The 15,502-nt window shown below is 45.1% G+C and overlaps 1 protein-coding gene across 9 annotated transcripts in view; it reads right to left on the reverse strand.

Annotated features, from left to right (window-relative positions):
- Nucleotides 1-15,502, reverse strand: part of sdk2b (sidekick cell adhesion molecule 2b) — a 274,153-nt gene that overhangs the window by 16,562 nt on the left and 242,089 nt on the right. For 7 of the 9 annotated variants that reach the window (XM_058067735.1, XM_058067733.1, XM_058067739.1 and 4 more), the window contains 21 exons: nucleotides 14,049-14,240; nucleotides 13,198-13,319; nucleotides 13,024-13,133; nucleotides 12,799-12,949; nucleotides 12,471-12,708; nucleotides 12,282-12,397; nucleotides 11,993-12,182; nucleotides 11,003-11,101; nucleotides 10,741-10,935; nucleotides 10,447-10,648; nucleotides 8,609-8,712; nucleotides 8,453-8,523; nucleotides 8,249-8,381; nucleotides 6,818-6,874; nucleotides 6,635-6,736; nucleotides 6,446-6,561; nucleotides 6,174-6,360; nucleotides 5,793-5,930; nucleotides 3,123-3,332; nucleotides 2,920-3,045; nucleotides 1,797-1,961 (listed from right to left, as the gene is read on the reverse strand). In XM_058067735.1, the coding sequence (XP_057923718.1) occupies nucleotides 1,797-1,961; nucleotides 2,920-3,045; nucleotides 3,123-3,332; nucleotides 5,793-5,930; nucleotides 6,174-6,360; nucleotides 6,446-6,561; nucleotides 6,635-6,736; nucleotides 6,818-6,874; nucleotides 8,249-8,381; nucleotides 8,453-8,523; nucleotides 8,609-8,712; nucleotides 10,447-10,648; nucleotides 10,741-10,935; nucleotides 11,003-11,101; nucleotides 11,993-12,182; nucleotides 12,282-12,397; nucleotides 12,471-12,708; nucleotides 12,799-12,949; nucleotides 13,024-13,133; nucleotides 13,198-13,319; nucleotides 14,049-14,240 (3,024 nt within the window). The remainder of the gene's footprint in view (nucleotides 1-1,796; nucleotides 1,962-2,919; nucleotides 3,046-3,122; nucleotides 3,333-5,792; nucleotides 5,931-6,173; nucleotides 6,361-6,445; nucleotides 6,562-6,634; nucleotides 6,737-6,817; nucleotides 6,875-8,248; nucleotides 8,382-8,452; nucleotides 8,524-8,608; nucleotides 8,713-10,446; nucleotides 10,649-10,740; nucleotides 10,936-11,002; nucleotides 11,102-11,992; nucleotides 12,183-12,281; nucleotides 12,398-12,470; nucleotides 12,709-12,798; nucleotides 12,950-13,023; nucleotides 13,134-13,197; nucleotides 13,320-14,048; nucleotides 14,241-15,502) is intronic. The other 2 variants (XM_058067737.1, XM_058067734.1) reach the window with 1 other exon arrangement.

Consider the following 15,502-nt stretch of genomic DNA (forward strand, 5'->3'; position numbering starts at 1 on the left):
GATATAATGACACAAAATAAGCTAAATAAGACAGAGAAATCCTCTTAACCACCTTCTAAATATACTTTTTAACATGATTAGAGCCCTCTAGAGTTGGCATAACACCCCTACAGCCACCCTTACACTCATATAATCCAATATAGTAGATATAATAACACAAAATAAGCTAAATAAGACAGAGACATCCTCTTAACCACCTTCTAAATATACTTTTTAACATGATTAGAGCCCTCTAGACATGGCATAACACCCCTACAGCCACCCTTACACTCATATAATCCAATATAGTAGACATAATAACACAAAATAAGCTAAATAAGACAGAGACATCCTCTTAACCACCTTCTAAATATACTTTTTAACATGATTAGAGCCCTCTAGACATGGCATAACACCCCTACAGCCACCCTTACACTCATATAATCCAATATAGTAGACATAATAACACAAAATAAGCTAAAAAGACAGAAAAATCCTCTTAACCACCTTATAAATATACTTTTTAACACAATTAGAGCCCTCTAGACATGAGATAACACCCCTACAGCCACCCTTACACTCATATAATCCAATATAGTAGACATAATAACACAAAATAAGCTAAATAAGACAGAGACATCCTCTTAACCACCTTCTAAATATACTTTTTAACATGATTAGAGCCCTCTAGACATGGCATAACACCCCTACAGCCACCCTTACACTCATATAATCCAATATAGTAGACATAATAACACAAAATAAGCTAAATAAGACAGAGAAATCCTCTTAACCACCTTCTAAATATACTTTTTAACATGATTAGAGCCCTCTAGACATGGCATAACACCCCTACAGCCACCCTTACACTCATATAATCCAATATAGTAGACATAATAACACAAAATAAGCTAAATAAGACAGAGACATCCTCTTAACCACCTTCTAAATATACTTTTTAACATGATTAGAGCCCTCTAGACATGAGATAACACCCCTACAGCCACCCTTACACTCATATAATCCAATATAGTAGATATAATAACACAAAATAAGCTAAAAAGACAGAAAAATCCTCTTAACCACCTTATAAATATACTTTTTAACACAATTAGAGCCCTCTAGACATGAGATAACACCCCTACAGCCACCCTTACACTCATATAATCCAATATAGTAGATATAATAACACAAAATAAGCTAAATAAGACAGAGACATCCTCTTAACCACCTTCTAAATATACTTTTTAACATGATTAGAGCCCTCTAGACATGGCATAACACCCCTACAGCCACCCTTACACTCATATAATCCAATATAGTAGACATAATAACACAAAATAAGCTAAATAAGACAGAGACATCCTCTTAACCACCTTCTAAATATACTTTTTAACATGATTAGAGCCCTCTAGACATGGCATAACACCCCTACAGCCACCCTTACACTCATATAATCCAATATAGTAGACATAATAACACAAAATAAGCTAAATAAGACAGAGACATCCTCTTAACCACCTTCTAAATATACTTTTTAACATGATTAGAGCCCTCTAGACATGGCATAACACCCCTACAGCCACCCTTACACTCATATAATCCAATATAGTAGACATAATAACACAAAATAAGCTAAATAAGACAGAGACATCCTCTTAACCACCTTCTAAATATACTTATTAACATGATTAGAGCCCTCTAGACATGAGATAACACCCCTACAGCCACCCATTCAGGCTACCCTCTGAACGTAAGGATGTGAGCACCAGGAGGGAGTCAGGGAATCGTACGCCAGGGTGAAAATGCGTGCTGACCAGATATAGATGGGGTGGGCAGACTGGGAGAGCCGTAGCCATAGTCGTTGACGCCGATGACCCTGAAGTCGTAGCTGACCCCCTGCTTCAGCACGTCCATGCTGAACGTGTGCGACGTCACTTCCTTGGGGATGTCCTTAATCAGGATGTCCCACAAGCCTTCATCTGGAAGCACAAAGCAACACACAGATTTATACACCCTTATGAGGACATGCCCCCCCCCCCCCCCCCCCCCCCACACACACACACACACACCACAGCTTCTTTGGCACCATGCTGTCCAATTGAACTAACTCTAACTCCTAATATTACCACTTTCTTTTCCTAATGTTCTTACAGTACCACTTATTTCTCTTCATATTTGGCCTGGCGTCTCGTAAAATTACGGATACTTTTTTCCATTTCTGCTTTCCAACTAGTATTTCTACCTTTTTTATGATTTTGATTTCTTCTCCTGATATGATGACTTTTTTCCCCCGTAATATTTTGTTTTTATTCTCACATGATTACATAACCACAACCTAATTTACCAAAATGTTATTTTGTTTGTTTACTTTGTTTTTCATAATATCATGAGTCTTTTTTCTTAACTATTTCAACTGTATGAACCTAAAAATGCCTATTTTTCATCATAATAATAATTTTTCTTCAATATTATAACATTATTCTTGTAAAATTGATTTTTTGTATTTTTTTCTTCATATTTGTCTTCATATTTTTCTTCATATTTTTCTTCATATTTTTATTTTTCTTCATATTTTTCTTCATATTTTTATTTTTCTTCATATTTTTATTTTTATTTTTATTTTTATTTTTATTTTTATTTTTATTTTTATTTTTATTTTTATTTTTATTTTTATTTTTATTTTTATTTTTATTTTTATTTTTATTTTTATTTTTAGGGGCAGCTTTCTAGTGAAATGATATTTTTGGCATGTGCTGTGGGACAATAAAAAAGTAAAAAAATTATGGCCACTCCAAGCAATTGAAATGAGTCTCTTTTAGTTTTTTTTTTAATTTCTAGACGTGTAGCAAAGCCAGAGCCAGATGCCAAGCATCTCAGCCACATGACAGCGGAGGCAGACATTCCCAGGATCAATAAGCTATAGAATATGGAACCCACCAGAAGGTCTGGCCTCAATGACATAGCGTGTAATGGGGGCTCGTCCCGGGTCCCCGCTGGTCCAGTGGATGGTGAGCGCTGAGCCGTAGCGTGTGATAAAGGGGTCCCCTGGGGGCCCCGGGGCTCCTAGGCAAAGGTGAATATCACACATCACCCACGCGTGGGATACATATTCCAAGGATAAAGGTGCCGCCCGTCAATACCTTCCCCGGGGCCAGTGGTGATGTTGGCCGCCACCTCGGGCCCGTAAATGAAGGTCTTGGCGCGGATGCGGAAGTTGTACGTGACGCCGTCGGCCAGGTCCTTCAGCTTCAGCCAGAGGGGGCCGCTCCCCTTCACTTCCACCATGACCGTCTTACTGACGCCTGGGGGGGAGGGGGAGTGGAGACAGTCGGCACAGGCCATGGAAGGCTCTGCACAAACACACCACAGGTTTTTAAAAGCCCGCCCGGCCCCTTACCATTCACCATATCACTTCAGTAGTACCAGTAGCACTTGTAGTACTACTGTAGTACTACTGTAGTACATCCTCTAATCATAGCTATGTTCCCTGATACTCTTGGCCATGTTTGCTGATGTTCTTCTAGCTGTGTTCCCTGATACTCTTGGCTATGTTTGCCGATGTTCTTCTGGTTATGTTCCCTGATAATCTTGGCTATGTTTGCTGATGTTCTTCTAGCTGTGTTCCCTGATACTCTTGGCCATGTTTGCTGATGTTCTTCTAGCTGTGTTCCCTGATACTCTTGGCCATGTTTGCTGATGGTCTTCTGGTTATGTTCCCTGATACTCTTGGCCATGTTTGCTGATGTTCTTCTAGCTGTGTTCCCTGATACTCTTGGCCATGTTTGCTGATGGTCTTCTGGTTATGTTCCCTGATACTCTTGGCCATGTTTGCTGATGTTCTTCTAGCTGTGTTCCCTGATACTCTTGGCCATGTTTGCTGATGTTCTTCTAGCTGTGTTCCCTGATACTCTTGGCCATGTTTGCTGATGGTCTTCTGGTTATGTTCCCTGATACTCTTGGCCATGTTTGCTGATGTTCTTCTAGCTGTGTTCCCTGATACTCTTGGCCATGTTTGCTGATGTTCTTCTAGCTGTGTTCCCTGATACTCTTGGCCATGTTTGCTGATGTTCTTCTAGCTGTGTTCCCTGATACTCTTGGCTATGTTTGCTGATGTTCTTCTAGCTGTGTTACCTGGTATTCTTGGCCATGTTTACTGATGTTCTTCTAGCTGTGTTCCCTGATACTCTTGGCCATGTTTGCTGATGTTCTTCTAGCTGTGTTCCCTGATACTCTTGGCTATGTTTGCTGATGTTCTTCTAGCTGTATTCCCTGATACTCTTGGCCATGTTTGCTGATGTTCTTCTAGCTGTGTTACCTGGTATTCTTGGCCATGTTTACTGATGTTCTTCTAGCTGTGTTCCCTGATACTCTTGGCTATGTTTGCTGATGTTCTAGCTGTGTTCCCTGATACTCTTGGCCATGTTTGCTGATGTTCTTCTAGCTGTGTTCCCTGATACTCTTGGCCATGTTTGCTGATGGTCTTCTGGTTATGTTCCCTGATACTCTTGGCCATGTTTGCTGATGTTCTTCTAGCTGTGTTCCCTGATACTCTTGGCCATGTTTGCTGATGGTCTTCTGGTTATGTTCCCTGATACTCTTGGCCATGTTTGCTGATGTTCTTCTAGCTGTGTTCCCTGATACTCTTGGCCATGTTTGCTGATGTTCTTCTAGCTGTGTTCCCTGATACTCTTGGCCATGTTTGCTGATGGTCTTCTGGTTATGTTCCCTGATACTCTTGGCCATGTTTGCTGATGTTCTTCTAGCTGTGTTCCCTGATACTCTTGGCCATGTTTGCTGATGTTCTTCTAGCTGTGTTCCCTGATACTCTTGGCCATGTTTGCTGATGTTCTTCTAGCTGTGTTCCCTGATACTCTTGGCTATGTTTGCTGATGTTCTTCTAGCTGTGTTACCTGGTATTCTTGGCCATGTTTACTGATGTTCTTCTAGCTGTGTTCCCTGATACTCTTGGCCATGTTTGCTGATGTTCTTCTAGCTGTGTTCCCTGATACTCTTGGCTATGTTTGCTGATGTTCTTCTAGCTGTATTCCCTGATACTCTTGGCCATGTTTGCTGATGTTCTTCTAGCTGTGTTACCTGGTATTCTTGGCCATGTTTACTGATGTTCTTCTAGCTGTGTTCCCTGATACTCTTGGCTATGTTTGCTGATGTTCTAGCTGTGTTCCCTGATACTCTTGGCCATGTTTGCTGATGTTCTTCTAGCTGTGTTCCCTGATACTCTTGGCTACGTTTGCTGATGTTCTTCTAGCTGTGTTCCCTGATACTCTTGGCTATGTTTGCTGATGTTCTAGCTGTGTTCCCTGATACTCTTGGCCATGTTTGCTGATGTTCTTCTAGCTGTGTTCCCTGATACTCTTGGCTATGTTTGCTGATGTTCTTCTAGCTGTGTTCCCTGATATTCTTGGCTATGTTTGCTGATGTTCTTCTAGCTGTGTTCTCTGATACTCTTGGCTATGTTTGCTGATGGTCTTCTAGCTGTGTTCCCTGATACTCTTGGCTATAGCATAGACGTGGCACATGGATTATGGTGGTACAGGAAACCAATATCGATCGTGTATCGGATTGGCCACATCTCTACTACTAATGCAGCTACCTCCATCTTGTGGCCTTTATAAAAACCTGCATCAGGAGGTTTCCTACAGCCACAGAGGTTAGCACTAATAGTTCAATATCCTGGTTGTTTGGTTTTGTAGACCACACCCCCAATGGGTAAGGAAGTATGTATCTTATTTGTTAGACACTCCAGCCATGTGTGTGTTGTGAGTGTAATATGATAAAGAGCGATGGCGTACCATCAACGGGGGTGCAGGGCTCGTAGATGAGGCGGTATCCCTCGATGATGCCGTTGGGCAAGGCGGGAGGGCCCCAGGAAACGTTGACGGAGGAGGTGGTGAGCTCGCTGAAGTGGATGAAGCCAGGGGCGCTGGGGGCTGAGAAGCAGATGAGGAGTGAGCGCAGGGCTGCTTTAACCGGTTTTAATGACATATTTAATGATCATGTACTATATATTTAGTAGTAGTTTTACTTTGGTAGACTGCAGTAATGATTTCATGGTGTATTTCCTGACTGAATGGACGATTGGTGTATTTCATACCAGTAGTATTTCATGAATGGCAGCTTGAAGTAGTAGTTTTTTGGTGTATTACGATGTGTCAAATGAACTATTCAAGTACCTGCTTGCTGAGTGCGGCCCCTGATGGGAGGGCTTCGGGGTCCGTCTCCGGCGGCGTTGAAGGGGGCCACGCTGATCATGTAGGTGGTGTACCCGGTCAGGTTCTTCAGCTTGAACCCCCCCTCAGGCATGAACAGAGTCCGAAGGCGCTCGCTGTCATTTTTGCGCTGGAACTCCCAAAAGTAGACCTTGATAGGGGTGGGGTGGTGGTGGGGGGAGGACGTTGGTTTGTGGGCTACGTCGGGAACCTCAACACTCGAGTGTGAATCTGACCTTGTAGCCCTGGATGTCTCCGTTCTGAGCGCTGACGGGCGGGGGGTCCCAGGTCACGTCCAGCTGGGTGGCGGTGGCCGACTGCACGGCCACATTCTGGGGTGGGGCCGTCGGGACTACAAACGAGACATTCCACGTCAGCTATAGAAGGCACATGAGCGGCAAACACGGTAGCGTCGGCGGGCGCACCTGCTTCCCCCACAAACACCTCCTGGGGCGGGGTGGTGGGCCCCTCTCCCACCGCGTTGTATACGCTCATGCGGATCTCGTAGCGCTTGTGCTTGCTCAGTTCTGGGGGGGAGGAGGGCGGTGTTAGACCTTGGAAGCTCAACCGCTTTGGAGCGGGGGGGTTTGCGGCGAGACAACACTTACCGTCCAGCTCGTACTGGGTCAGACTGGGATCGCTCAGGTTGCGGATGCTGTATGGCGCTGTGTGGGGCGGGGGGAGACAGGAAGTCACGCAAATGTCTCCAATTGGCCTTTTATTGTGGCCAGGTTGCTGCTGATGATCATTTCCCGTATGATACGGAGTCAAACTGGCTGGTATTGGCGATGGCGATTGATTTTAAAGCCTGAGGTATGTTGAGGTACGATACAGCCGAGCTGAGACTGAAACATCTGAAGACTAAATCATATCAAAGATGTGAAAATGATATTTTAAATAATAAAAATGTTTAAAAAAGCATGAAAAGAAATGAGAAGAATGAAAACTTGACTATGTCTCAAAGCTTCAACAGATAAACAAACTGAAAAGTACCTGCTACGGGAATTATGGATATTTTAGTATTGCCCCGCCCATTACTAGCGGCTGGCTTATGGAGGAGGAACCTCCTGGACTCGTACCCTGCAACCACTTCTTTACCTTGTAACGCTGTGTTTGGCATCTCCATGACCTACTTGCTACGTGCACTTACTGCATCCTTTACATCGGCACCACTGCTTCACCATTCCCTAGACCAGGGGTGTTCAAGGTGTGGCTCGAGGGCCGTTTGCGGCCCGCAGCTCTTTTTACATTTGCCGACGGCACATTATTAAAATATCTTTCATTCGTTCATTTTCTACCGCTTATCCTCACGAGGGTCGCGGGTATGCTGGAGCCTATCCCAGCTGTCTTCGGGCGAGAAGCGGGGTACACCCTGGACTGGTTGCCAGCCAATCACAGGGCACATATAGACAAACAACCATTCACACTCACATTCATACCTATGGACAATTTGGATTCGCCAATTAACCTAGCATGTTTTTGGAATGTGGGAGGAAACCGGAGTACCCGGAGAAAACCCACACATGCACGCGGAGAACATGCAAACTCCACACAGAGATGGCCGAGGGTGGAATCACCAGTCCAGGGTGTACCTCGCTTCTCGGTCAAAGACAGCTGGGATAGGCTCCAGCACAGCCCCACCCTGGTGAGGATAAGCGGTATAGAAAATGGATGGATGGATGAAGTTGGAACCTCATATAAAGAGAATAAAGTCCAACTATGATGTCATAATGATGAGAAGAATGTTTCTAAGGAGAAAGTTGAAACAGTTGTCATGAATAAATAACAGAATAAGGTAGGAAGAGAATAAGGCCATATTCTCATGCGGAAAGATCCCATTTTCATGAGCATAAATTCCTCATATGATGTTAATAATGTCAGAACATTACAAAAAGGTTTCAGATTATTTAAGGAAAAAGTCGAAATATTTGGATGAAAGCCCACAGAAATGGTTGCTCAGAGTAATGTTTTTTTAGCTGTGTGACAACGCCCTACTGCCATCTGGTGGCTCCTCTTCCAACTGCAGCGTGCGTCCTTACCGGTGAGCTCGGCCCACGCCGACAAGCTGTTGATGGCGTGGAGGGCGTAGCCCCGCAGACGGTCGTACAGCAGCTCCCGGTAGCGGATACGAAAGCCCAGCAGGATGCCGTTTATCTTCTCCTCGGGGGGAGGCTGAAAGAGAAGATGGAGGGTAAATAACACTCATTATAACGCTTCAGGACAGTGGACGTGCCCCCACTTACCTGCCAGCCAATCAGCACTGATGTGGTGGTGTGGGGCGTGACCGAGAGGATGACGGGAGCGTTGTCGGGCACTGATATAAAAAGGATGAAGATGGATTAGTCAGGTTTAGTTGAAGCTTTTGGGAGGTTTCGTGCGGTACCCCCGCCGGCCCCCACCATCTTGCAGGGTGGTGATAGCTTCGCTTTCGTCGCTGTATTCACTGTCTCCAATGTCGTTGGTGGCTTTGACTCGGAACTGGTAGGACGTGAAGGGCTTCAGCCTTGGCCATGGAACACACAGTAGCATGACATCATTACATACGTTCATCCTCAGCCACCCTTCAGTCACTCATAGGCACCGCCAACCCTAGTGGCCCGACTGGGTTGGCTTGATGCACAGTCCAAAAATAGAATAACCAGAAAACTAAACAACAGCAAAAATCTGCAGTCATTTTACAAGAATAAAAGAAAAATAAATAACAGTGGAAACAGCTGTAATGTGACAAAAAGTAATTTTACAACAATATGACATCATTACGGCTGCATGGCGGATGAGTGATTAGCGTGCAGGCCATGTCTGTGTGGAGTTTGCATGTTCTCCCCGTGCATGCGTGGCTTTTCTCCGGGTACTTCGGTTTCCTCCCACATTCCAAAAACATGCTAGGTTAATTGGCCACTCCAAATTGTCCATAGGTATGAATGTGAGTGTGAATGGTTGTTTGTCTATATGTGCCCTGTGATTGGCTGGCCACCAGTCCAGGGTGTACCCCACCTCTCGCCCAAAGACAGCTGGGATAGGCTCCAGCACCCCTGCGACCCTCGTGAGGAAAAAGCGGTAGAAAATGAATGAATTAGTCATCATATTATGGGAATAAAGTAATCATATTATGGCAATAAAGTAATCATATTATGAGAATAAAGTCATCATATTATGAGAATAAAGTAATCATATTTTGGGAATAAAGTCATAATGTTATTGGAATAAAGTCGTAATAGTAAGGGAATAAAGTCATCATATTATGGGAATTAAGTCCTGTTATGGGAATTGAGTCATCATATTATGGGAATAAGAGTCATCATATTATGGGAATAGTGCCATCATATTATGGGAATAAAGTCATCATATTAAGGGAATAAAGTCATCATATTATGAGAATAAAGTCATCATATTATTGGAATAAAGTCATCATATTATGAGAATAAAGTCATCATATTATTGGAATAAAGTCATCATATTATGGGAATAAAGTCATCATATTATGGGAATAATGTCATAAAATTATGGGAATAAAGCTGTAATACATAGTAAGGGAATAAAGTTGTAATAGTAAGGGAATAAAGTCATCATATTATGGGAATAAAGTCATTATATTATGGGAATAAAGTCATTATATTATGGGAATAAAGTCACATTATGGGAATAAAGTCATAATATTCAGAGAAGTATGACTGAAAATTCATTCATTCATTCATTTTCTACCGCTTATCCTCACGAGGGTCGCGGGGATGCTGGAGCCTATCCCAGCTGTCTTCGGGAGAGAGGCGGGGTACACCCTGGACTGGTGGCCAGCCAATCACAGGGCACATATAGACAAACAACCATTCACACTCACATTCATACCTATGGACAATTTGGAGTGGCCAATTAACCTAGCATGTTTTTGGAATGTGGGAGGAAACCGGAGTACCCGGAGAAAACCCACGCATGCACGGGCAGAACATGCAACCTCCACACACAGATGGCAGAGGGTGGAATTGAACTGTGGTCTCCTAGCTGTGAGGTCTACGCACTAACCACTAGACCGCCGTGCAGCGAAAATGAAATGTAAAAAAAAAAACCCAAAAGGGTAAAATAAAGAGCAGAGATGATATGAATAATATGTATTTCCTCTATATGACAAAGCTGACATATAAATATGTATAACCATAACTATAACTACATGACCATAACTATCTAATCTACATGATCTACATGTATTGCTTTCATTTGTCCCCATGTGGACAGGAAGCGGTACCTGGAGACGACATAGGAGGTGGCGTCGTGGTTGACTGAGGCCGAGTGAACGGTCCAGTTGTTGTCCGGAAGCTCCCGCAGCTGCACGGTGTAGTAGCGCACGGGGGACAACCCGTCGCTGCCCGGCTCCCAGGACAGCAGGACGTGGCGAGCGCGGACGTCCTTCTGAGGAACGGCGGGGCGGCTGGTGGGCTGCGGTCGAGCTGCGGGTGGAGTTATGTTGTTTGAATTCTATGCTCAAGCCACGCATGTGTAAACACCATGTGGTCAACCAGGCGGGTTGGGTGGTAGGTACCTCTCTTTTCTGTGGTGACCACCAGCGCCTCGGCCGCCTCGCCCCAGCCCTTTCGTGTCTGCGCCGTGATGCGGAACACGTAGACGGACTCGGGCTTGAGGTTGGTGACGGTGTACTGGCGAGCGCTGGGGTTGAGCACGTCCACGGTGGCCGCGTTGCTGTTGGTGGAGTTGAGGTGGTACGTGATCTGGTAGGCTGGCACAGGAAATGAAATTAAAGACAGGAGTGACACCTCCGCCGGCAGGAGAAGATCTTTACCAACCTAGGATGATGCCGTTAGGCTGCGAGGGCGACTGCCATATCAAACGTACGGACGTGGTGCGCACCTCTGGGAACAGGATGCCCATCGGAGGTCCTGGCACTGCAGAACAAGATGGCGTCATGATACTGTCTTCATACAATACTACTACAAATATGGTAGGCAAATACAAATATCTTCAATGACACCATTTTATGATGAAACTCAAACAACCAAGACAGTAACACATATAAACATCATAAGGCCTATATCTCTTTGGGGATATGAATGTGTCACATATAGCCAGGCATGCTACTTCCTGTACACACATGTACTACACATACATAACAGGACTGACATCACGTCACATGCATTGTACTAATATACTACCAATGGTGTCTTTCCTACCTTTCCTTCCTAGTGTCAGGTTTGGTCAGCCAGTTTTTTCTCATTACTTGATGCTCCTTTTCTTTTATTCTTCCACTTTTGTTTTATATTTGTTTCTACAATGTGCCATTTGAGGGCCCATAAAACATGCAGTTCACAGATGGCCCGCAGGCTGCACTTTGCACATGCCCGGTTTACATATTCCATATGTTATACTGTATATGCTGTGTTTTGGTGCCAGTATCAGGAAGAGGCTGGCTGTAGGCTTATGGGAATAATGTTGTAATATTATGGGAATAAAGTTGTAATACTTTGGCTATAAAGTTGTAATATATAATGGGAATAAAGTCATAGTTTTATGGGAATAAAGTTGTAATATTGTGGAAACAAAGTTGTCATATATAATGGGAATAAAGTTGTAAAATTGTGGGAATAAAGTCATCATATTATGGGAATAAAAATCTTATCTTTATCCTTATCCTTATCTAACCTTATGGGAATAAAGTCCTAATATTACAAAACAACAACATACGTACAAAGTAGAACTTTTCACTTCCTCTTTGGGAAGTGAAAACCAGTAAAAAAGAAAGAGGTGCTAATATTGAGGTTTCTTCAGAAGGACTTTACCGTCGTCCAGCGTCCTCTCAAAGATGGGTGGTGAGCTGGGCCGTCCATCCCCAACGCGGGTAAAGGCCAGGACCTGGATCTCATAGAGGACGTACTTGCCCAGGCCGCCCAGCTGGACGCTGTGGGTGGCGTTTCCCTCCACGGTCCAGAAGCGGACGGCGCTGTCCGAGTCCTTCTCTTTGTACGCCACCTGACCCAGAGGTCATGAGGAGTTGATGAAAAGAGGGCGGGGTTAGACCACTAAACCCTGCCTACATTTCCAGCGTTCAGGCTAAAAGATGAAACAAACCTTGTAGCCCAGAATGAGTCCATTTCTGTCTGCTTGGGGAACCTGGGACCATCGCACCAGGATGCTGCTGGAGGTGGTGGCGAAGGCAGACACGTTGTTGGGACCGCAGGACGGAACTGGACAGAAGACAAGCGTGCTTCCTGGAGATCCATCCGCGCAACCGCAGGTCACGTTGAAAGGGGGACTCACCCGACTCCCGTGTCCGTCCTCTGATGGGCTGGCTCCACGGTCCCGTCCCGATACCGTTGACCGCCTGCACCCGGACCTCGTACTCGGTCCACTCCTCCAGGTCCTCGATGGTGAACTCCCTCTCCAGGCGGTCGGAGATGGACTGGGTCAACGGGCGGCCCGCCGAGCCCGCCTTGGCGTACTGCACCCTGTAGCCCACCTGCTCCGCGTGGCCATTGTACTCCCACTCTGGCAGAGGCTGTAGGGGCGGGGGAAGAGAGAGAGAGAGAGAGAGGGGGTTGAGCGGCCTGGATGGTCGTCATGGTGACGGATCACAATCACTGCTCACCATCCATCTTAACCACAAGCTGGTCTCGCTGGCAGTGCGTAGCGTCACGTTGGCGGGGGCCATGTCTGGAGGTGCGGGGAGGGTCTGGATCTTTCTGGAGGGCTGGCTGGGGGGGCTCGTGCCCACGATGTTCACCTGCCGCATCCGGAACCTGGAAGACGGCGTAACCACGATATTGTTCGACAAGGTTGTAACGTTCCGAAGGCGAGCATCCCACGCTCCTACCTGTAGAAGGTGAAGGGGTTCAAGCCGGGAACCTCCAGGGAGCGAGCGTCAGGCAGGTTGGACACCTGGTGGACCGTCACCCAGTCCTCGTTGTCTCCCACCACCCCCACCTGTGTGGCAGCACCCGTCGGGGATGAGCGATGACACGGTGATAAGTGGTAGATGACGTCTCACCTGGGCTTCCACCTGCCATCGGGAGATGGAGGTCTTGCCGTCGTAGCCCGGCTTGAAGAGCAGGCTGACCGAACGCGGGCCGATGTTGGAAATGGCCATGTTGGTGGGGGGGCCGGGAAGCTCTGACAGGAAGCACAGCATTTCATATTTAATTTACACCTTTCATAAACACTTAGACATTCCTTAGACATTTATATTCATCTCATACACGGCTATATCATTATTCAGCAGAAATATCCTTCTCATCCCTTTTGAACATGATTTCATTACTTATTGGATGATGTTATTTAGCCCCCCCGGTCTGCTGTCAGGTTGAGTTCCCATCTAGCGTGATGCCTTTGATCTAACATCAGATGTGATTAGATAATAAATCCAAAAAATGTCGCTTACATTAAGTAGTGGTTGCTGGTTGCATTGAAATGTGCCTGACACTCTGGAAACCCTGCCTGTGAGGTTTTGGTGACGTGTCTGTACTGTATTGTATTGTACTGTATAACTGTATTACGTGTCTCTAGCCAATTGACCACTCCGCAGGGTGCGCTTCGCCTGCGCCAAGAATAGACCAGGTTGGAGTTGGCGCGCTTTCAGCGCACCTTTTTGTTGCGATGAAAGCTCACTGCGCCAAGCTGAATGTGAACACCTCCCCTGGTGTGCCGCCATGGTGCAACCCAGTCTACCACATTATCAAATTGGCTGCACACAGTGGTTCACTGTCACCCTGCACCAACTTGAGCTGCGCCATTAAAATTAGAGCCCTAAGCGTTAATAGCATAATATACTCATACATTATATATGTTATATGTTCTCATCATTTCTCACCAACATTGAGGTACCAAACGACCCCCACTCACCTGGGGGGACGCCCGAGGAGATGGTGGAGGACGACAGCTGGCCTTGACCTTTGGAGGTCATGCCGGCCACCTCGATGGTGTAGGTGGTGAGGGCGGTGAGTCCCGTCACGCGGTACTCCAACGTCACGCTGGGCAGGTAGTGCGTCACTCTCGTGTTGGTGCGGTTGAACTCCTCCCACGAGATGCGGTAACCTGACCACACACACACACACACACACTCAATCAAGTTGTCCGATGGGCCACAACATTAGGTACACCTGCACCACCACCTCATGACATCCATCCAGAAATGACAGTAACGATTGTAAAGAAGCATCAACTGATGTTGTACTATTGCATACAGTTCATATTCATACACAAAAGAATAGATAGCAAAAGATATATCAAATAATATATGAAATATAAAATATATATAGAAAATTCTACATTATATGTACTACTACAGTTAATAAATATTATGTAAAATATTATATTATTAATATTAATTAATATTCATTCATTCATTCATTCATTTTCTACCGCTTTTTCCTCACGAGGGTGCTGGAGCCTATCCCAGCTGTCTTCGGGCGAGAGGCGGGGTACACCCTGGACTGGTGGCCAGCCAATCACAGGGCACATATAGACAAACAACCATTCACACTCACATTCATACCTATGGACAATTTGGAGTGGCCAATTAACCTAGCATGTTTTTGGAATGTGGGAGGAAACCGGAGTACCCGGAGAAAACCCACGCATGCACGGGGAGAACATGCAAACTCCACACAGAGATGGCCGAGGGTGGAATTGAACCCTGGTCTCCTAGCTGTGAGGTCTGCACGTTAACCACTTGTCCACCGTGCCACCCTATTAATTATTATAATTCATTAATTAATATAATTTATATTATGTAAAATACAGAAAAAAGTTACATGACATTATAGTATAATGTAATATAATATAGTATAATGTATAATGATTAAACATTATAGTATATTTATACATTATGAATCAAATGTACATATTAAACTAAAAAAGAAGTGAAAATATATGAAATGAGAAAATAACCATAGTATATAGAAGTATATGTAAGTATATTTATGCAAGTAAGGGGATGCATGGCGTGCAGACCTCACAGCTAGGAGACCAGGGTTCAATTCCACCCTCGGCCATCTCTGTGTGGAGTTTGCATGTTCTCCCCGTGCATGTGTGGGTTTTCTCCGGGTTTCCTCCGGTTTCCTCCCACATTCCAAAAACATGCTAGGTTAATTGGCAACTCCAAATTGTCCATAGGTATGAATGTGAGTGTGAATGGTTGTTTGTCTATATGTGCCCTGTGATTGGCTGGCGACCAGTCCAGGGTGTACTCCGCCTCTCGCCTGAAGACAGCTGGGATAGGCTCCAGCATCCCCGCGACCCTCGTGAGGATAAGCGGTAGAAAGTGAATGAATGAATTATAAGTAAGAGACTACTGT

The sequence above is a fragment of the Doryrhamphus excisus genome, chromosome 3, assembly GCF_030265055.1.
Source record: "Doryrhamphus excisus isolate RoL2022-K1 chromosome 3, RoL_Dexc_1.0, whole genome shotgun sequence".
Taxonomy (NCBI): Eukaryota; Metazoa; Chordata; class Actinopteri; order Syngnathiformes; family Syngnathidae; genus Doryrhamphus; species Doryrhamphus excisus.